Source organism: Salvelinus alpinus, chromosome 13, assembly GCF_045679555.1.
Source record: "Salvelinus alpinus chromosome 13, SLU_Salpinus.1, whole genome shotgun sequence".
NCBI lineage: Eukaryota > Metazoa > Chordata > Actinopteri > Salmoniformes > Salmonidae > Salvelinus > Salvelinus alpinus.
The window spans coordinates 10575712-10597009 of record NC_092098.1 but is presented as its reverse complement, the minus strand read 5'-3'; the positions used below and the strand labels follow the sequence as shown (position 1 = coordinate 10597009).

At 46.3% G+C, this 21298-nt stretch overlaps 1 protein-coding gene across 2 annotated transcripts in view; it reads left to right on the top strand.

The window, feature by feature from the left end:
* The first annotated feature begins 171 nt into the window (after positions 1-171).
* Positions 172-21298, top strand: part of LOC139537028 (ryanodine receptor 1-like) — a 76368-nt gene continuing 55241 nt past the window's right edge. For both annotated transcript variants that reach the window (XM_071337833.1, XM_071337832.1), the window contains exons 1-35: positions 172-364; positions 4510-4629; positions 4721-4822; positions 5818-5838; positions 7048-7122; positions 7574-7652; positions 7736-7848; positions 7957-8056; positions 8172-8268; positions 8761-8835; positions 8939-9095; positions 9270-9434; positions 9639-9760; positions 10050-10239; positions 10351-10486; positions 10620-10715; positions 10826-10944; positions 11123-11256; positions 11353-11594; positions 11674-11866; positions 11980-12196; positions 12271-12375; positions 12473-12576; positions 12707-12790; positions 13018-13177; positions 13644-13791; positions 13993-14198; positions 14295-14469; positions 14602-14810; positions 14949-15307; positions 15693-15819; positions 15986-16146; positions 16239-16401; positions 16530-16616; positions 16810-17036. In XM_071337833.1, the coding sequence (XP_071193934.1) occupies positions 317-364; positions 4510-4629; positions 4721-4822; positions 5818-5838; positions 7048-7122; positions 7574-7652; positions 7736-7848; positions 7957-8056; positions 8172-8268; positions 8761-8835; positions 8939-9095; positions 9270-9434; positions 9639-9760; positions 10050-10239; positions 10351-10486; positions 10620-10715; positions 10826-10944; positions 11123-11256; positions 11353-11594; positions 11674-11866; positions 11980-12196; positions 12271-12375; positions 12473-12576; positions 12707-12790; positions 13018-13177; positions 13644-13791; positions 13993-14198; positions 14295-14469; positions 14602-14810; positions 14949-15307; positions 15693-15819; positions 15986-16146; positions 16239-16401; positions 16530-16616; positions 16810-17036 (4916 nt within the window). In that variant the 5' untranslated portion in view covers positions 172-316. The remainder of the gene's footprint in view (positions 365-4509; positions 4630-4720; positions 4823-5817; positions 5839-7047; positions 7123-7573; positions 7653-7735; positions 7849-7956; positions 8057-8171; positions 8269-8760; positions 8836-8938; positions 9096-9269; positions 9435-9638; positions 9761-10049; positions 10240-10350; positions 10487-10619; positions 10716-10825; positions 10945-11122; positions 11257-11352; positions 11595-11673; positions 11867-11979; positions 12197-12270; positions 12376-12472; positions 12577-12706; positions 12791-13017; positions 13178-13643; positions 13792-13992; positions 14199-14294; positions 14470-14601; positions 14811-14948; positions 15308-15692; positions 15820-15985; positions 16147-16238; positions 16402-16529; positions 16617-16809; positions 17037-21298) is intronic.

The following is a 21298-nucleotide window of genomic DNA, read 5'->3' as shown; positions in this document are numbered from 1 at the left end:
GTAGATATTTAAAATCTGACACGTTTACCAGTAAATTTGTTAATATGGTACAACAATTCTATAGGACTTCGTAAAGGTGGCACAATGTTTTACAGTTTGCTCCACCCACTTTTCCCTTTTCATCTTGCACTGAGCAGGAGTTAGTTAACTGTCACGCTGTTTCATCACACAGCCATAGCCACTGGACCTACATTGTCCTTCAGTACGCCCACACGCAGACAGACGCTGGGAGTGAGAGAAAAGAGGTGGGAGAGAGACAGCGAGGCTTGCTGAGGAACAACCAGGGAGAATAGAGTGATAAGTAATACATTAGAGGATGGCGGAAGGAGGAGATGGAGAGGAGGAGATTCAGTTCTTACGTACGGTGAGTGATGCTGGACCCCCTTTGCGCTGTTCGTTTTGATTGTAACTGAAAATGCTGTGAGAGAAACCATACTGCAGTATAGCTACGATAAGTTGCCTTATCTTTCTGTAGGTCTAATGTGTGACTTTGGTGTAACTTATAGTCCAATGTATTAAGTTTCATACGTTTTGTTAATGGCTTCCCTTTGACTTTGGAAAGACCAGATTGACATGGACAGGTGCTGGGCTTGTCTGCATTGTTATCTATTTATATACCAGAGCAGCTTGAAATGTTACTGTTTGGGAGTTGGGCAGCTTGCTGGGTGCCAAGTAACAGCTGACGCTGGCAAATAGAAACGCATGAAAACGAGGGGTAGTAATAATAAAAAACGAAGAATGATGAACATAAGATGTAATGGGATGCGAAATCAGATTGACTATCATATTGGTTTTTACTTTTAGGTACAGTAATATGGGTTTACTGACATATCAATTCATGAGGTGGCAGCATGATAGAAAGGAGTGGTAGGTTACGTTGGTCCAGTCAAGAGAAGGCATGTCTTCATAGCAATTTAGTGACTGTCTCAACACCATTGAGACCAGTATGATAAAGATGCTGATTTCCACACTGTTCATCTTCTGAATGTAGAAGAGGTATTGTGTTAGACACCTTTTCCTAATGGTGTGTTGTGACCTGTTCTTAGATGAAATTCCGTCTTCAGCTGTACAGTAATTAGAGACTGGCCTGCTTGTGGAGGGTTAAACCTTTCATACCACTGAGCCAGTGTGGAGAGACACTCTCGCACTGCGTCTCACTGAACCTCTGGGGACATGGTGGAGCAGACACAAGAAAACTGATGGGGTAAAGGTTTTCTCACAGGGACCAAAGGCCTCGGATGAATCAAGCATGTAGCATTTCATATCTGTTATATTAAGATACACCGAGAAACGAGTTAGTGGAAACAAGTACGCAAGTGAAACAATGTACCAATGCTAAGCACGGATATTTTGGGGAACAGGCATTGGCATACTGTATTAGATACTGTTCACATTATTTTCAAAGTGAATATATCTCTCTCAAAGACTACCTGTAAGCTACATAGAATGTACAATCACAACAAGACATTGACAAAGAGCATGGCATGCAACATGACTCTGAAAAAGGCTCTCCTGTTTCGATTTAGGCAGAGCTCTTTTCCTCATTAGGGACTCCCATGCTGACTTGGGGCTAAATCATATTTCAAAGGCAAGGCTTTTATATAACATGTATTGTTGTGTCAAACCTGACTGATGCCAGGCAGAGATGGGGTGTTGTGTGTACTTGTAGAGGTATTATTCACCACAGAACACAAACACTTTCTTTTTATAGTGCCTGCTGCATATAAAGAGCAGAGCAGGCTGGCTTTGTCCTACATTGCCTCTGCTTTGTTAAAGGTCCAGAGCAGCTGTTTTTATATCAATATCCAATCTTTTTTGGGGGTAACAATTAAGTACCTTACTGTTATTTTTTTGCCCATTTTAATTTAAAACAAAAATGGCTTCTTGTTAAGTAAAAAGCAAATTCTCAAGCAATAATTTTGTTAAGGCTGTCTGGGAGTGGTCTTAGTGGGGAAGGGAAAATGGAAAACTAGCTATTATTTGCAGAGAAGTTTAGAACTATTTTTCTTATTGGGGTGGCAGGTAGCCTAGTGGTTAAGAGTGTTGGGCCAGTAACCGAAAGGTTGCTGGTTTGAATCCCTGAGCCAACTAGGTGAAAGATCTACCCGTGAGCAAGGTTCTTAACCTTAATGTTATTGGTTTATTCATTCAATCACCAGGCATTCCAAAACTCCATCCCACTACAACAGGCTGAAATGTTATGCAGTCTTTTCAAACAGCTATTACACTAAAATGGCATTATCATCAATTTCACAGTAGTATTCCAACCTCATAGTGTGGAAATATACACTGAGTATACAAAACATTAAGAACACCTGCTCTTTCCATGATAGACTGACCTATGATCCCTTATTGATGCCACTTGTTAAATCCACTTCAGCCAGTGTAGATGAAGGGAAGGAGACAGGTTAACGAAGGATTTATAAGCCTTGAGGCAATTGAGACATGGATTGTGTGTGTGCCATTCAGAGGGTGAATGGACTAGATAAAAAAATATATATTTGCCTTTGAACGGGGTATGGTAGTAGGTGCCAGGGGCACCGGTTAGTGTCAATAACTGGGGGCGTTTCAAGCGTTCTACAGGGATGCTGGCCAATGGTGACGCCAATGCTCCCCACAGCTGTGTCAAATTGGCTGGATGTCCTTTGGGTGTTGAACCATTCTTGATACACACGGGAAACTGTTGAATGTGAAAAACCCAGCAGCGTTGCAGTTCTTGACACAAACCGGTGTGCCTGGCACCTTCTACCATACCCCGTTCAAAGGCACTTAAATCTTTTGTCTTACCCATTCACCCTCTGAATGGCAGACACACACAATCCATGTCTCAATTGTCTCGAGGCTTAAAAATCCTTCTTTAAGCTGTCTCCTCCCCTTCATCTAGACTGATTGAAGTGCATTTAACACGTGACCTCAATAAGGGATCATAGCTTTCACCTGGATTCACCTGGCTAGTCTGGCATGGAAAGAGCAGGTGTTCATAATGTTTTGTACACTCAGTGTCTCTATAAACACAGACAAATCACATTTTTGACTGCACTGGGCCTTTAAGTCTGTTTAGTGCTTCTCTCATGATCGTTACTTGAGTCGGTTAGATTCTTATTGGAGTTGTATTAGAGAGCCGCCCGCAGACATGTACAGTACTTACAATGAACATAAAGTAGTGTAAAGACATCTACTGTATTCATGTATGCATTTGTGTGTGAGTGTACCGTGGCTATGGTTATAGCAGTGTGTGGAAGATGACGCTCTCGCCAAGAAGGGAACCGTTTTCTTGAGTTGGTCAGCTGAATGTGGAGGTGTGAGAGAGGCTGCCCGTCACTTGCATTGATGCTGTTCATCTTGAACTCTGCTGAGTTCTATATTTACGGAGTCTTGGGATTAGCAGGTTTATAGCCAGGGCCATGGGAGCACCTGTTTAGTTCTGGCCCTATGAGAACTGCACTCGCTCTACACATTGAGTATGATGAAGTGCTTTTGTTTATATTATCTTTGCCAGGTTAGAGTGATGGCGTCGTATATATGTCATGTGTTCTGATTGTTTTGGTATGATTGACAGTGGTAGTACTAGTACAAATGAACTGAAGGACACTGAGTTCTACAGCACTGTAGGCTTTGTAAAAAGATTATTGTTACAACAACTTACCGGTGTCCCCTGTTCTTCTGTCATAACGAAGGAGTATGGCTTTTACCCACTTCTGGCTGGTCTCTATGGTTGACTTTGGCCAGATTTAGTGTGACTTGAGCTGTCAGCCTAAGAATGATAGTTTGACTCCGGGTCTGTCTGTCTCACTGCTCTCTATGTGAGTGCATTACAAATTATTATGCCAGACTGACTGGGTCTCAAATATCCACTGCTCCACTGAGAGGAATGTGTGAGCAGCAGGTGCAGGGTTCTGAAATAGAGGTCCGGGAGGAGCGGGTGCTTACCCACAGTCCGACTACCAAGGAGATTAGTGTTAGGACAGGGGTAGGGCCAGGCACAGCAGAATGACAGAGAAAATGTGGATGTGAAGGTTAGGAATGTGAGATTCAAGACCGGAGAGGGTCTGTTGACCACTCTTTGTTTGCTTTTTGACCTACTATGTTTAGGCTCCCCGTTACGACGGCTTTATCACTCTGCTGGCTCTATCTACTCTCGTTATTGTTACCATATGTTGGTCAGGGTTGCAGCCTTGTTCTTATGTGACATAAAATATGCCTGTTTGGTGCACAGGAATCGTATTCACGCTTCTACTATATTCTCTTCCACTACAACCATTACACATCCACACTTAAGCCCCTCTAAATGGGTTTTGGCTGTAACTCTACCCCTGGCCAGTATTCATGTCATATGGGCCTATCAAGGTTATGAATGGCAAGTTAAATATAAAATACTACTTTTGAAATGTTACCCAAGTGATGAAACATCTTAATGTAAAACAATTAAATAATAATGAAGATATAAACTAGCTCAGCTGATTAGCGTCATCTGTTTTGGCCTCTGACCCCTTTTCTTCCTGAATGTAGGATGACCAGGTTGTGCTACAATGCACTGCCTCCATTCTGAAAGAACAGATCAAACTGTGTCTTTCATGTGAGGGCTTTGGGAACCGCCTCTGCTTCCTGGAGACCACCTCCAATGCTCAGGTAGAGAGAACCACGTTCCACACTCTGATTACATCTATATGCTAGTTGTTGCCGTTCCCTGGGTTTTGCTGACAGATGTGTTGTGTTGTAGAATGTGCCACCTGATTTGGCGATCTGCTGCTTCATCCTGGAGCAATCCCTGTCGGTACGAGCCTTACAGGAGATGCTGTCCAACACCATGGAGCTCAATGAGGTAAGAGACCAGCAGAGGGGCTGATGGTTCTGTGGGATTAAAGGAGCTTCTTTTGCATCTGATGTTAAACAATTCTACAGTATACACTGAGTGTACGAAACATTAGGGACACCTGCTCTTTCCATGGCATAGACTGACCAGGTGAATCCAGGTGAAAGCTATGACTCCTTTTTGATTTCATGTGTTAAATCCACTTCAATCAGTGTAGATGAAGGGGAGGAGACATGTTAAAGAAGGATTTTTAAGCCTTGAGACAATTGAGACATGGATTGTGTATGTGTGCCATTCAGAGGGTGAACGGGCAAGACAAAAGATTGAAGTGCCTTTGAACGGGGTATGGTCGTAGGTGCCAGGCTTCACCGGTTTGTGTCAAGAACTGCAACGCTGCTGGGTTTTTCACACTCAACAGTTTCCCTATGTGTATCAAGAATGGTCCAACACCCAAAGGACATCCAGCTAACTTGGCACAACTGTGGGACACATTTGAGTCAACATGGGCCAGCACCCCTTGGAGCGCTTTCGACGCCTTGTAGTCCCTGCCCCAATGAATTGAGGATGTTCTGAGGAATAAAAGGGGTGCAACTGAATATTAGGAAGGTGTTCCTAATGTTTTATCACTCAGTGTAAAGTACATGGAAATAGTTTTTCTTTGACTGGGAAATAGAGGTGGTCTTTGTGTAGTGTCTGGTGAGCTTAGTTCTTTCTGAATCGAACTATTACAACAGATGTCATGTTTTCCCATAATATGGGAATCAGTACTTTTGGTTAAACATTTCAGAAAATACTGTTATGCCTTATATGGTAGTGAGAACATCCTCTCTTATGTCATCGACACATCGTTGTAAAAGTAGCGTTGTCGTGAATAGTTATGTGCTAATGACACATCACTGATGCATTTGAAATATGAATATTATGTCAAGGTCTCTTGTTCATTTAGCAACTTAACTTCGTTTTGTCTCTTTTCTGACCCCTCACCTCCCACCTGCCAACCATAGGCAGTCGATTTGGACAAATGGGTATGTCTGCTCATGTTTCCCTTCCTGTCACGTTTCGCCAAAGTTTTCCCCTCCTCCTCCACCCCTTGTCTACCGTGAGAGTGCTCTCACCTCTCACCCAATGTCCCTGTCTCCAGCAGTGATGCGCCTCTTTCGTCTGCCCTCACTCATACTACCTAACTCCACACTTTGCTCAGTGTTGTCATAGCTGAAATACCGAGCGGCGTTTCAGATGACACTCGAGGAAGGATTCCTGTCAGCAACACAGGAGCAACTAAGAAGCTCTCTGCCGTCGAGGGCTTCTGGCTGCCGTATAATCTCTACACTAAGTCCAACAGCAGAATCATGGACCACAGACCTAGTATTGGATGGTGACGTTTGAAACAGGGCTCTTACTGCCCTGTGTTCTTGTCCCTCTGAAAGTCTCCTATACAACCTTCATCATACTCCCATCTTCACTCCTCACAGCCACATAAGTCCCGTTCATTGAATGTGGACCAGACCAGCCCTTTACGTTTTCTTAATCATTGCTATTCCGTCATCCCGTGAGTTACTGGGGTTTGACCAAACCATCACGCCAATTCATCTTAATCTTCACAAAGTCTGGAATGTAGGGCAAAGTGTAACCTTAAATATCAAACTGCACGCACGCACGTACACACACACACGCACACACAGGTTCACTAAATCTGACCTAGAAGTCAGTCTTGCGCTGTGTTCCGACTCTCCACTTACTCATGGAATAATCAAGATGATAACAACGTTGACGGTGGAAATGATAACCACTAATTATAACAAATGTTGAAGAAACAATATTGTTTGATTGTCTGAATGTCAGTTTTTCTGCCTTCCAGTTAAATGTGACATGTGACTTTCTGTGGTATTGTTTCTTGCTTCCAGTATTGTTAATCATTTGACTTTTGTTAATCAATTTCCCTTTCCACTCACCCCTGGTTTGTATTGACACTATGTAGACATGTTTGCTGTTGTGTTGGTTCTCTGTGGTGGGCTCTCTGACTCCTCTCAGCCAGATACGTTCAGTACACAGGTTCTCTGTTGCCTGCCACGTTGTTCTCAGTTTGGTACGAGGAGGATGACTTCCTCAACTCCTGTCTCCCTCCTCAGTCTTTAACAGTCCTGTGTGCCTGACCTTAGCAGGCTGAATGTTGAATCATACACGACTCTCTTCGGTTGGATTTTTAACTCCTCGCTCTCCTGTGTTCTGCCCAGTCATCTCAAGGAGGGGGCCACCGTACCCTGCTGTATGGCCATGCCATCCTACTGAAGCACACTCACTCCAGCATGGTAATCAGCCTCCTCTGTCTCACTGCGTAGTCTCACATGTTTCTCATTTCACCAACCCACTATCATCCACTTCTTTCTACTTCTACCTCACCCAGACTACCACCCACACTATCTCCCCCACTACCAACACTATCTCCCACACTACCACCCACACTATCACCCACACCAACACTATCACCCACACTATCTCCCACACTACCACCCACACCAACACTATCTCCCACATTACCACCCACACTACCACCCACACCCACACTTTCTCCCTCTATCTCACTCGTCATAGCCACATAAGTCCCATTCATTGAATGTGTACTATACCAGCCCTTTATGTTTTTAGTGTGGGTGGTAGTGTGGGAGATAGTGTGGGAGGCTGTTTTGCAGTTACATGGGTTTGCTTTTCAATTAGCGCTTCATTATTCAGTGTGTAATTTTTACTCTTTGTGTGCTGCAGTACCTCAGCTGTTTGACTACCTCAAGGTCACTCACAGACAAACTGGCCTTTGATGTGGGCTTACAGGAAGATTCCACCGGTATGGCCTTTACCATAGAGAACAGTGCTCATATTAATTTTCTGCACAGTGTTCAGTTGAGTGACACAAGTGTTCCTCCACAGGGGAGGCGTGCTGGTGGACCATTCACCCTGCGTCCAAGCAGAGGTCAGAGGGAGAAAAGGTCAGGGTGGGAGATGATCTCATCCTGGTCAGCGTGTCCTCTGAGAGATACCTGGTGAGCCGCGTTGGTGACACACTGCCAAGTGGACTTTCAACCCCACCAGGTTATGGACGGAGCTGACATGTCCCCCCCCCCCCCCCCCCCCGCTCTTTCTCTCTCCAGCATCTCTCCTACGCCAGTGGTGACCTCATGGTGGACGCCTCCTTCATGCAGACGCTGTGGACCATGAGCCCTGTGATGTCTGGCTGTGAGCTTGCTGAAGGTGTGTATATGTTTTGATTGTTTTTCTATGTCATAGTCGTTAGCTGATCATCTAGAAACACTACACTTGACTGCCGTGTCTTTCTCTCATTGCCAGTGTAACATCAACCCCTCAGGCTTTCTGACTGGAGGCTACGTTCTTAGACTGTTCCATGGTCACATGGATGAGTGCTTGGCTATCCCTGCTGCCGAACAAGGAGACGACCAGCGCAGGTGATGAACACTGTTGAACTATTCCACATTTACATTTGACATTTTATATATATATATATGGGGAGGAGGCGGGGTGCTGTGGGATAATTTATATACTGTTTGAAGAGGTAGGGTTTCAGATGGGCAGGGAAGATGTGCAGGGACTCTGTTGTCCTAGCTTCAGGGAGAAGCTGGTTCCACCATTGGGGTGCCAGAACAGAGACGAGTTTTGACTGGGCTGAGCGGCAGCTGCCCTCCCGTAGCGGTGATGGGTCAAGAGACCTGATGTGGCAGAACAAAGTACTCAGGTTGGGTTGTAGGGTTTGAGTTTAGCCTGAAGGTAGGGAGGGGCAGTTCCTCTTGCACCATGGTATTGTAGTGGAAGCCAGTGAAGTGTGCGGAGGAGCGGTGTGACATGGGAGAATTTAGGAAGGTTAATCAGATGATAATCAGATATTTAATCTGACACTGCATAAACACCACCTGTCACTAACAGCCCATCTCTGTTTTCAGAATTGCTCATTATGAAGGGGGTGCTGTCTGTAGCCATGCCCGGTCACTATGGAGACTAGAACCCCTCCGGATTGGGTGAGTGGATGCCCTTCTGTTCATCAGCTTTATGTAACAAAAGAACATTACAATTGTCTTACATGAGTTCTGTCCTTGGGGTTGTACTTGTGGCTCTGTGTAGATGGAGTGGAGGTCACATGAAATGGGGCCAGTCGTTCCGAGTGCGTCATATAACCACAGGCCGCTATCTCTGCCTGGATGAAGAGAAAGGACTGCTGGTGGTGGACCCTGAAAAAGCCAACGCCAAGATGTCAGCCTTCTGCTTCAGAATCTCCAAGGTCAGGGTCGTCCCGAACGGCGCTCTGTTAATATAAAGAGCAGTGTGAAAAACGCACGTGGTCCTTTTTCATAGAATGGAACAAAAGCTTCTGGCAGTGTTCATGTCATCCCTCCGTACCTAGCGCTGTTGATAGTCATTCTTTCTCCTTGTTGTTCCGTGTTCCAACCTGCAGGAAAAGATCGAGGTGGCTCAGAAACGAGATGTGGAGGGCATGGGCACACCAGAGATTAAGTATGGGGAGTCCATGTGTTTTGTACAGCACGTCTCCACTGGCCTCTGGCTTACATACGCCTCTGTCGATGCCAAGTCCGCTCGCCTGGGACCTCTTAAGAGGAAGGTATGGAGAAATCGTGCTGCAAGGTGCCTAAAAACACCTGAGCTAAAGGACAGGAAGAACAACAACAAAGGGAATGCTAAGAGATAATGAAGACCCCGTAATATAGTGATTTACTGTGAATGCATTTTGCTCAGGCTTTTCAAATACTCCACTTTCCCCTGGAGTGCAACTGGTGTTTATCCTTGTTGTCAATGTCTCTCTCAGGCCATCCTTCATAAGGAGGGCCACATGGACGATGCCCTGACCGTGGCCCGCTCCCAGACAGAGGAGTTCCAGGCTGCCCGTATGATCTACAACACAGCAGGCCTCTTCACTCAGTTCATTAAGTATGATCTACAACACAGCAGGCCTCTTCACTCAGTTAATTAAGTAGGATCTACAACACAGCAGGCCTCTTCACTCAGTTCATTAAGTACGGCCCCTCTCCACTCCCAATGCGTTTGCTATGGCTATCTGAGAAAATACTTAGCTAGGAATCTCTTGAGTTTGTACACATTATTATGTATAGACCACTTTGACTTACTGTTATCCTTCAGGAGGGGCGGAGCGCCTTGGTTTAGTGTTTGACCTCATGGTCAGTACAGTGACGTTTTTCCCTGTTCCCTATGTCTCCAGAGCGCTGGACTCTCTGAGTGGGAAGAACAAGTCTTCTTCAGGCCCCCCGTCTCTCCCCATGGACTCAGTGGCCCTCTCCCTGCAGGACCTCATCTTCTACTTCCGGCCCCCTGAGGAGGAGCTGGAGCACGAGGAGAAGCAGACCAAACTACGCTCCCTCAAGAACAGACAGAACCTCTTCCAAGAGGAGGTCAGTGCTCACGCACAACAGATGAGGAAGATGTGCTGTACGTTGAAAATATTCTTCCCCGCACTGCTCCTCCCTTTGGTGTACCTATGTTATTTGTGTCATTCCACACAGGGCATGATCACCCTGGTGCTGGACTGTATTGACAGACTCAATGTCTACAACACGGCGGCCCACTTCTCCGAGTTTGCAGGGGAGGAAGCTGCCGAGTCTTGGAAGGAAATCGTTAATCTCCTGTACGAGCTGCTGGGTATGTGACCTTCTATTCATCCCGTTATTTCAGGTCCCATCATGTTTCTGCATGGCTGTGGTTACTGTGGCAACATGCCCTTTCAATCTGAACATGACCTAGCTCTGATCGCTGTCGTTCTCTTCCTGTGAAGCCTCTCTCATCAGAGGTAACCGGGCCAACTGTGCTTTGTTCTGTGATAACCTGGATTGGCTGGTCAGCAAACTGGACCGTCTGGAGGCCTCCTCAGGTTAAGTCCCACTACAACACTCTCCGTCACCTTTCAGCACAGAATCACATTGACTTGAATGTGTTACGGGAGTGCCCTCTGTGTTTCATTGCGTGTTATGCTCACCACAGGCATCCTGGAGGTGCTGTACTGCGTTCTGATTGAGAGTCCAGAGGTCCTGAACATCATCCAGGAGAACCACATTAAATCTATCATTTCTCTACTGGATAAGCATGGACGCAATCACAAGGTCAGTGAATGCGTGTGCAGGTCATTGAAGTTTGTTATTATTATTTTAATATTTATTATTACTATTATTAAGTTGTATTATTTAGGCCTGTGCTTATCCAGAGAAGTGTTCATATGTTGTTGACAGTCCATCTCCTTATGATTTGAGAGCTGATTTTTCGAATTTTCTCTCTCCCTAGGTGTTGGATGTGCTCTGCTCTTTGTGTGTGTGTAACGGTGTGGCTGTAAGGTCCAATCAGAATCTCATCACCGAGAATCTGCTTCCAGGTCGCGACCTCCTCCTGCAGTCCAACATCATCAATTATGTCACCAGGTATCTAGACATCTGGTCGTACTAAATATCCTTTGTGACAATACAACCAAGGCAATTCGTTTTTTTCTTCAAACCATTAACTGTGTTTTATCTCAGTGTGAGACCCAACATCTTCCTCGGAACCTGTGAGGGATCCACACAGTATAAGAAGTGGTATTTTGAGGTGATGGTGGATTATGTAGAGCCCTTCCTGACCGCCCAGGCCTTCCACCTGCGTGTGGGCTGGGCTCTGACCGAGGGCTACAGCCCCTACCCTGGGGGTGGTGAGGGCTGGGGCGGCAACGGGGTTGGCGACGACCTTTACTCCTACGCCTTTGATGGACTCCACCTGTGGTCAGGTACGGCACGCAGGGCCTCGCTTTAGAATACAGAACTCTATTACTGGTTGACATCTTATAGATCCGTGTGTCTCCACAGGACGAGTCCTCCGGCATGTCGCCTCCCCTAACATGCACATCCTAGCGGCAGACGATGTGGTCAGCTGCTGCCTGGATCTGAGCGTGCCCAGCATCTCGTTCCGTATCAACGGGCACCCGGTGCAGGGCATGTTTGAGAACTTCAACCTGGACGGCCTCTTCTTCCCTGTCGTCAGCTTCTCTGCAGGCGTCAGGTGAGAACCGTCGATGGGGCTTATAGAGCTGCTGTCATTTTACAATGAGTCTTAAGAAAATGAGTGATGTCAAATGAGTGATCACTGTTCATGTTCTTCTCGCAAACGCCAAGGGTTCGTTTTCTCCTGGGAGGGCGTCATGGGGACTTCAAATTCCTCCCACCGCCAGGCTATGCCCCATGCTATGAGGCTGTGCTGCCCAAGGACCGACTGCGTATTGAGCCCATCAAGGAGTATAAGCATGATTTCAATGGTGTCCGCAATCTGTTGGGGCCTACACAGTCCCTCTCGCACACCGCCTTCACCCCCTGCCCTGTGGACACAGTACAGGTAAAACCCTTGAATGATCTGTGCACATCTCGTTCTCCTATCTCTTGCCTCCATTCACCGCGTTGTCCTTTCAGATTGTGCTTCCGCCTCACTTGGAGCGCATTCGGGAGAAGCTGGCGGAAAACAGCCATGAGCTATGGGCCGCCACTCGCATTGAACAAGGATGGACCTACGGGTCGGTGAGTGCTTCCCGTACTGCCTCAGTGAGATCACATGACTTACTGATATCTATTTAGTCCAATCTGGCAAACGTCTTGATTCTTTCCTCTCCTCCAGTTCCGAGATGACAACAAGAAACTGCACCCCTGTCTGGTAGATTTCCAGAGCCTGCCAGAGCCAGAGAAGAATTACAACCTTGCAATGTCTGGAGAAACACTCAAGTGAGTCAAGGTCATGGACACTCACTCTCAAGGTCATGGACACGCATTCTCAAGGTCTTGGACACGCCCTCTCAGCCTAGTATGTCTGTGTGTGCTAGGTGTTCACCACCTCTCCTTCTGTTCCTCAAAGGACTCTGCTGGCGCTGGGCTGTCATGTGGGCATGGGGGATGAGAAAGCAGAGGAGAACCTGAAGAACATCAAGATGCCCAAAACGTGAGCGATACCTCAAGATTGTGATCTGACTTATTTAGGCACGACGCCATTATTCTCTGATATTCACTTACGTGGTTGAAAAGTGAATTGTTTTACGTGATCTGAGCATTGTGAAATGTTGGATTGTCATTTAAGTAGAGGCCGGTTCACTTTAGTGAGATGTATAGAATAGCAATAATGACATCTGACTTACTAGTGTAATCATGACATCCCGTTTGTTCCATTAGGTATATGATGAGTAGTGGATACAAGCCTGCCCCTCTGGACCTCAACCATGTCAAGCTGACACCCAACCAGACCAACCTAGTGGAGAGACTGGCAGAGAATGGGCACAACGTGTGGGCTCGTGACAGGGTCCACCAGGGATGGACCTACAGCATTGTACAGGTAGCTTTTCCTCCCTCTGCCTGTCCTTGGTTCTCGCAGGAGACTCGCACACAGCAGATAGGGCCAAACCTGTGGTAATACTGTAGCTCAAGTCCTTTTCAAACAAGGACTATTGAATATCAGTAGTGTTTCTGTGGGGTGGGTTTTAATGCGCACGTAGGCGTGCAGGTGGGCACACAACAAGCTCACCTAAAGTGACGCAGCTATAGTACTTTATAGAAGTTGAACTCCGGGTGAAGCATTATTCATACCTGACTCATGAGTCGTTGAAGTTGGGATGTTTTCGGAGCCAACATTTTATGTAACTGTTCAAGACAAATAGAATAATAATCAGTTTTATTTTGTGGAGCTAGTACAGTATCACTCTTTCTAAGATGTATCAAGATGTAAGTCCAGGACTTACAGAATCAATCTATGACTCCCACAATCGTTTGAGTTGATCTCAAGTCTTTATTTCCATGTTCAGGACATTATGAGCAAGCGCAACCCGCGCCTGGTGCCGTACAACCTGCTGGACGAAAAGACCAAGAAGACCAACAGAGACACTGTCTGTGCAGCTGTCCGCACTCTCATCGGCTACGGTTACAACATTGAGCCACCTGACCAGGAGAGCAGTGAGTCTGTCTGTCTGCCAAGTTGTTCATATTTCAGTACTGTACTGAACTAGCCACTAGTCCTGTTAAATACAGCGAGATATACTGTACACACACATACATATATATACTACTGGACACGGGTGCCAATAATTATGTACCTGACTGCTATATATATATATATCATCTTAATAATGACACCTGTATCTCTGTTTGTGCAAGGTGGTAATGGGGAAGGTCATTCCCGTGGAAATAAGATCCGTGTGTTCCGGGCTGAGAAGTCATACGCGGTGACCCAGGGGAAGTGGTACTTTGAGTTTGAGGCTGTCACCGTGGGGGATATGAGAGTGGGTTGGGCCCGACCCAGTGTCCGCGCGGACACAGAGCTGGGGGCGGATGAGCTGGCCTATGTCTTCAATGGTTTCAAGGTATGGTCGGTGATGAAGGATCTGTTCTGTGTCTGTTTTAGGGAAAACATTTACTAATGTGTCCTACTTTTAAACTTTGACTTTTCTTTTTTGTAGGCTCAGCGCTGGCATGTGGGCAATGAGCCGTTTGGTCGTAGCTGGTTGCCAGGTGACGTGGTGGGCTGTATGATCGACCTGGTAGAGCAGAACATCTTCTTCACCCTGAACGGAGAGATGCTGATCAGCGACTCTGGCTCTGAGATGGCCTTCAAGGACATAGACACAGGAGATGGTGAGTGACTGCTGTGGCAGGTAAATCCTTGTAGGTTGGATCTGCTGCCTAAGAGGTGAATAGTATGATTCAGTATGATTCAGTGTCATTTAAATCTATGCCATTCATTAAACTGTGTCTCTCTGTCTCCAGGCTTTATCCCTGTGTGTAGTCTGGGCCTGTCTCAGGTTGGCCGGCTCAACCTGGGCCAGAACGTCAGCAGCCTGCGCTACTTCACCATCTGTGGCCTGCAGGAGGGCTTTGAGCCTTTCGCCATCAACATGAAGCGAGACATCACCATGTGGTTCAGCAAGAGCCTGCCCCAGTTCATCCCTGTTCCTACAGAACACCCTCACATTGAGGTACAGCATAGCTTGTTCAGTAACAGTGGCTCGTTATGCTTAGAAATGGCTTCTGTTCCCATATTACATGATCGTAAATGGACAAATGTCAAAGTTAGATTTCTCTTAGATTTCCACCGTCCCATGTGCCCTTTGTAGGTGTCCCGTGTGGATGGGACAGTGGACAGCGCTCCGTGTCTGAAGCTGACCCACAAGACCTTTGGCTCTCAGAACGCCAACACAGACCTGCTGTTCCTGAGGCTCAGCATGCCCGTGGAGTTCCACGAGACCTTTAAGGTTATGGCCGGGACCACCCCCCTCACCCGAGCTCTGACCATCCCTGAGGACGAGGTTCTGGAGGTTGACCCCGACTCTGACTTTGAGGTGCTGAAGAAGTCTGCCAGCCGCACGGAGAAGGAGGAGGAGAAGAAGGAGCCCTCTGTGCCAAAGGAGATCCCTGTCAACGAAGGAGGAGAGAACGTGAAAGATGCCTCTACAGAGAAGAGCAAGAAGAAGGGGTCAGTACTGAGCAGGGGTCAGATGGGTAAAGAGAAAGACAGTAGTCTTTGGACAGGCTACAACAACTCTGTTGGTAAAAAGTGTTAAGTGAATGCTGAAAACCAGGGTTGGGGTCAATTTGAATTGAAGTAAGCCAATTCAGGAAGTGATTTGAATTGAAAATTCGAAAAATGGAAAAACTTTGAAATAAATATCTTCTCCTTCTCAGTTAATTGAGAAATCGTTGAGCACAGATGCCCTTTTTACCCTATTAAATTGGAAGTTTCAGTTGACTTCCTGAATTTAACTGCTGAAAACTGCACTTTAACTGTAAATAATTGTCATGTTTTCTCAGTCATATTGTATAGGAGGTCCTACTACACTGCCACATTGTGTGCCCCTCAGGTTCCTGTTCAAGGCCAAGAAGGCAGCTTTCACTCCGCCCCCTGTTGTTCCCACCATGCCCCGCCTGATGGAGGAAGTTGTACCAGACGATCGAGATGACGACGACATCATCCTCAACACCACCACAGTATGACCTTTTACATGTGACCTCTTCAGACCCTAGTGTCTAAACCTAACTCTCTGATTGGATAATCACTTCTCTTCACCATTTGGAGTGATGATTATTATTTGTTGTTTGGTTTAGTTCAATCCATTGTTAAGTCATGTTTTCTGCCCACTTCCTCTGTGTGCAGTACTATTATTCAGTGCGAGTGATTGCGGGACAAGAACCCAGCGGTGTGTGGGTGGGCTGGATCACCCCGGACTACCACCAGTACGACCTGCACTTTGACCTCAGTAAAGTCAGAAATGTCACTGTCACCGTGGGAGATGACAAAGGCAACATCCATGACAGGTGAGGCACACACACAAACACACACATACACAAACACACAGAGATATTAAGATATTATCTTAGCGTACTGTTTTCTCTCCTGTCTCCCTCAGTATGAAGCGCAGTAACTGCTACATGGTGTGGGGAGGGGAGTTCAGCAGCTCCCAGCAGACCCGTGTCAGTCAGGAGGACTTTGTGATTGGCTGCCTTATTGACCTGGACACTGGCCTCATGACTTTCACAGCCAACGGGAAAGAGATCAACACCTTCTACCAGGTGAGATGATGTATTCACAGTGTAAACATGTATTTATTTACCCAGAAGCATGTCAAGGGTTAATGGACTTAATGGGAAAAGTACAAACTGCTATGGGCTTCGTCTGTGACACTGGTTGTTTGTTCCAGGTGGAGCCCAACACGAAACTGTTCCCAGCTGTCTTTGTCCTGCCCTCCAGTCAGAACATGCTGCAAGTGGAGCTGGGCAAGCTCAAGGTCAGACTCACAGAGAATCACTCAAGTAGATTTGTCACTGTCTGCTTTTACAGTGTTAACTCATTACTGTCTGCTTTTAAATTGTTATGGATGTTTTTTTCCCTTTAATTCTCTCACTCAACCTATCACGTCACTTCAAACGACCACCCTTCTACTCTCCAAAGTAAGTGTTTGTACTCTCTTCTCGCCGCAGAACATCATGCCCATCTCGGCAGCCATGTTCCGCAGTGAGCGTAGGAACCCGGTCCCCCAGTGTCCTCCGAGGCTGGACGTCCAGATGCTGACCCCAGTCATCTGGAGCCGTATGCCCAACCACTTCCTGTCCCCAGAGACGGGCCGTGTGAACGAGAGGCACGGCTGGATGGTGGAGTGTAGAGAGCCTCTCACCATGATGGCCCTGCACATCCCTGAGGAGAACAGGTCAGAACACGGCCACAGTTACTGACCTCTAAGCAGAGGATTATTCTATTTGATGAACTGATTATCAAGTAATCAAGAATGGTAGCAATTGTTCATATGTTGAGAACTTACAAATATTTCAGAAAGTATTAATACCCCTGGACTGATTACACGTAAATTAAATATTTTTTTCTCACCCATCTACCCACAAAATCCCCCATAATGACAAAGTGAAAACATGTTTTTAGAAATGTTTGCAAATGTATTGAAAATGAAAGGCATAAATATCTAATTTGCATAAGTATTCACACCCCTGAGTCAATACATGTTAGAATCACCTTTGGCAAAGATTACAGCTGAGAGTCTTTCTGGGTAAGTCTCTAAGAGCTTTCCACACCTGGATTGTACAGTATTATCCTATTATTCTTTTCAGAATTCTTCAACCTCTGTCAAATTGGTTGTTGATCATTTGATAGACAACCATTTTCAAGTCTTGCCATATATTTTCAAGTAGATTTATGTCAAAACTGTAACTCGGCCACTCAGGAACATTCCCTGCCTTCTCGGTAAGCAACTCCAGTATAGATTTAGCCTTGTGTTTTAGGTTATTGTCCTGTTTAAAGGTGAATTCATCTCCCAGTGTCTGGTTGAAAGCAGACTGAACCAGGTTTTCCTCTAGGTTTTTGCGTGTGCTTAGCTCCGTTCCATTTCTTTTTTATCCTGAAAAACTCCCCAGTCCTTAACGAATACAAGCATACCCATAACAAGATGCAGCCACCACTATGCTTGAAAATATGGAGAGTGTTGTATTGGATTTGCCCCAAACATAACAAATTTTTTGCAGTATTACTTTAGTGCCTTTTTGCAAACAGGATTCATGTTTTGGAATATTTGTATTATGTACAGGCTTCCTTCTTTTCACTCTGTCAATTAGGTTAGTATTGTGGAATAACTACAATGTTGTTGATCCGTTTTCTCATCTATCACAGCCATTAAAGTAACTGTTTTAAAGTCACCATTGGCCTCATGTTAAAAATCCCTGAGCATTCTTCTCTGGCAACTGAGTTAGGAAGGACCCTTTGTGCTGACCGGGTGTATTGATATACCATCCAAAGTGTAATTAATACCTTCACCATGCTCAAAGGGATATTCAATGTCTGCTTTTATTAAATTTTTTTCATACTTTTTTTTCAGCTACCAATAGATAGATGCTATTTTTTAGACCTTATAGCTAGAACATCCATCAGAAGCTAGCCATCAGATGCTAACCAGCTAATTAGCTACTAGCTATTTAGTCATTGTTAGCCACTGCTAGCGGCCTTTACCTTTAGCTCAGACACCAGCCGCTTTTAGCCTGGATAATACCCGCCAGTCTGCACAGCGCGATATCAACCCTGAGCATACCGGACTGCTTTTCTCCACTACATCACCAGATTCCTGCCGTAAGCTCTGGACCATTACTCCAGATAATCGCAGCTAGCTAGCTGCTGCCGAGTGGCCCAGCCCCGAAGCTAGCCTTGAGCCAGGCCCATCTCCCGGCCTGCTCAGTGGACTCTATAATCACTCGGCTACACAGCTGATGCCTCCCGGACTCTTCACTAACATGACTAGAAGCCACTACATCACCGGATTCCTGCCGTAAGCTCTGGACCTTTGCATCGGTTCATCGCAGCTAGCTGCGACCGAGTGGCTATAGTGGCTAACACCCTTGTCCTGAAGCTAGCACCAGTTAGCCTCGAGCCAGGCTCATCTCCCGGCTAGAAAACAAAATTACTCCAACTACAATACCTCTTTTGCCAATTGGCCTGGACCCTTTTTCGACACGGAGCCACGCTGATCCATCAGGACTGGTCTGCCGACGTAATTCCGTCCATTGTGCCCTCAACCGGCCATTGCCGGACATCGGTGAAGACGCTTCTGCTAGCCCCGGCCTGCTATTTTTATGAACGCCATGTCTCCCGCTTGCTAGCGTAGGAACGACTACCTAATGGCTTCCCTGTTTCATCTATTGCTGTTCACTGGGCCCTATGATCACCTGGCTACAAAGCTGATGCCTGCTGGACTGTTCATTAATCATAGTACTCCATTTTGTTTATCTGTTGGCCCCAGCTTCGAACTCTGATTAGCTGTTGTTGTCTTACCCGTTGTTGTCTTAGCTAGCTCTCCCAATAAACACCTGTGATTGCTTTATGCCTCCCTTTATGTCTCTCTAATGTCAATATGCCTTGTATACTGTGGTTTAGGGTAGTTATCATTGTTTTATTTTACTGCGGAGCCCCTAGCCCCACTCAACTTGCCTCAGATACCTCTTTTGTCCCACCTCCCACACATCCGGTGACCTCACCAGGCATAACTAGTACCTCCAGAGATGCAACCTCTCTCATCGTCACTCAATGCCTAGGTTTACCTCCACTGTACCCGCACCCTACCATACCCCTGTCTGTACATTATGCCCTGAATCTATTCTACCACGCTCAGAAATGTGCTCTTTTTATTCTCTGTCCCCAACGCACTAGACGACCAGTTTTGATAGCCTTTAGCCGTACCGTCATCCTACTCCTCTGTTCCTCGGGTGATGTAGAGGTTAACACAGGCCCTGTGTCCCAAGGCGCTCTCATTTGTTGACTTCTGTAACCGTAAAAGCCTTGGTTTTATGCATGTTAACATCAGGAGCCTCCTCCCTAAGTTTGCTTTAGCACAGTCCGCCAACCCTGTGTCCTTGCCTTGTCTGAATCCTGGCCTTGGAAGGCCACCAAAAATCCTGAAATTTCCATCCCTAACTATAACATCTTCCGACAAGATAGAACTGCCAAAGGGGGAGGAGTTGCAGAGATAGCCTGCAGAGTTCTGTCATACTTTACAGGTCTATGCCTAAACAGTTTGAGCTTCTAATTTTAAAAATGAATCTCTCCAGAAATAAGTCTCTCACTGTTGCCGCCTGTTATAGACCCCCCTCAGCTCCCAGCTGTGCCCTGGACACCATATGTGAATTGATTGCCCCCCATCTATCTTCAGAGTTCGTTCTGCTAGTTGACTTAAACTGGGATATGCTTAACACCCCGGCCGTCCTACAATCTAAGCTAGATGCCCTCAATCTCACACAAATCATCAAGGAACCCACCAGGTACAACCCTAAATCAGTAAACATGGGCACCCTCATAAATATTTTCCTGACCAACTTGACCTCCAAATACACCTCTGCTGTTTTCAATCAGGATCTCAGCAATCACTGCCTCATTGCCTGCATCCGTTATGGGCTCGGACCACCCCTCATCACTGTCAAACGCTCCCTTAAACACTTCTGCGAACAGGCCTTTCTAATCGACCTGGCCCGGGTATCCTGGAAGGATATTGACCTCATCCCGTCAGTAGAGGATGCCTGGTTGTTCTTTAAAAGTAATTTACTCACCATCTTAAATAAGCATGCCCCTTTCAAAAAATGGAGAACTAAGAACAGATATAGCCTTTGGTTCACTCCAGACCTGACTGCCCTCAACCAGCATAAAAACATCCTGTTTCTTCCTGGCTACCCCAACCCTGGCCAACAACTCCGTACCCCCCGCAGCTACTTGCCCAATCCTCCCCAGCTTCTCCTTCACCCAAATCCAGATAGCAGATGTTCTGAAAGAGCTGCAAAACCTGGACCCGTACAAATCAGCTGGGCTAGACAATCTGGACCCTCTCTTTCTAAAATCATCCGCCGCCATTGTTGCGACCCCTATTACTAGTCTGTTCAACCTCTCTTTCGTATCGTCCGAGATTAGTAAAGATTGGAAAGCTGTTCAAAGGGGACACTCTAGACCCAAACTGTTACAGACCTATATCCATCCTGCCCTGCCTTTCTAAAGTCTTCGAAAGCCAAGTTAACAAACAGAGCACTGACCATTTAGAATCCCACCGTAACTTCTCCGAGGTGCAATCCGGTTTCCGAGCTGGTCACAGGTGCACCTCATCCACGCTCAAGGTATTAAACAATATCATAACCGCCATCGATAAAAGACAGTACTGTGCAGCCGTCTTCATCGACCTGGCCAAGGCTTTCGACTCTGTCAATCGCCATATTCTTATCGGCAGACTCAACAGCCTTGCTTTCTCAAATGACTGCCTCGCCTGGTTCACCAACTACTTCTCAGATAGAGTTCAGTGTGTCAAATTGGAGGGCCTGTTGTCCGGACCTCTGGCAGTCTCTATGGGGGTACCACAGGGTTCAATTCTTGTGCCGACTCTTTTCTCTGTATATATCAATGATGCCGCTCTTGCTGCTGGTGATTCCTTGATCCACC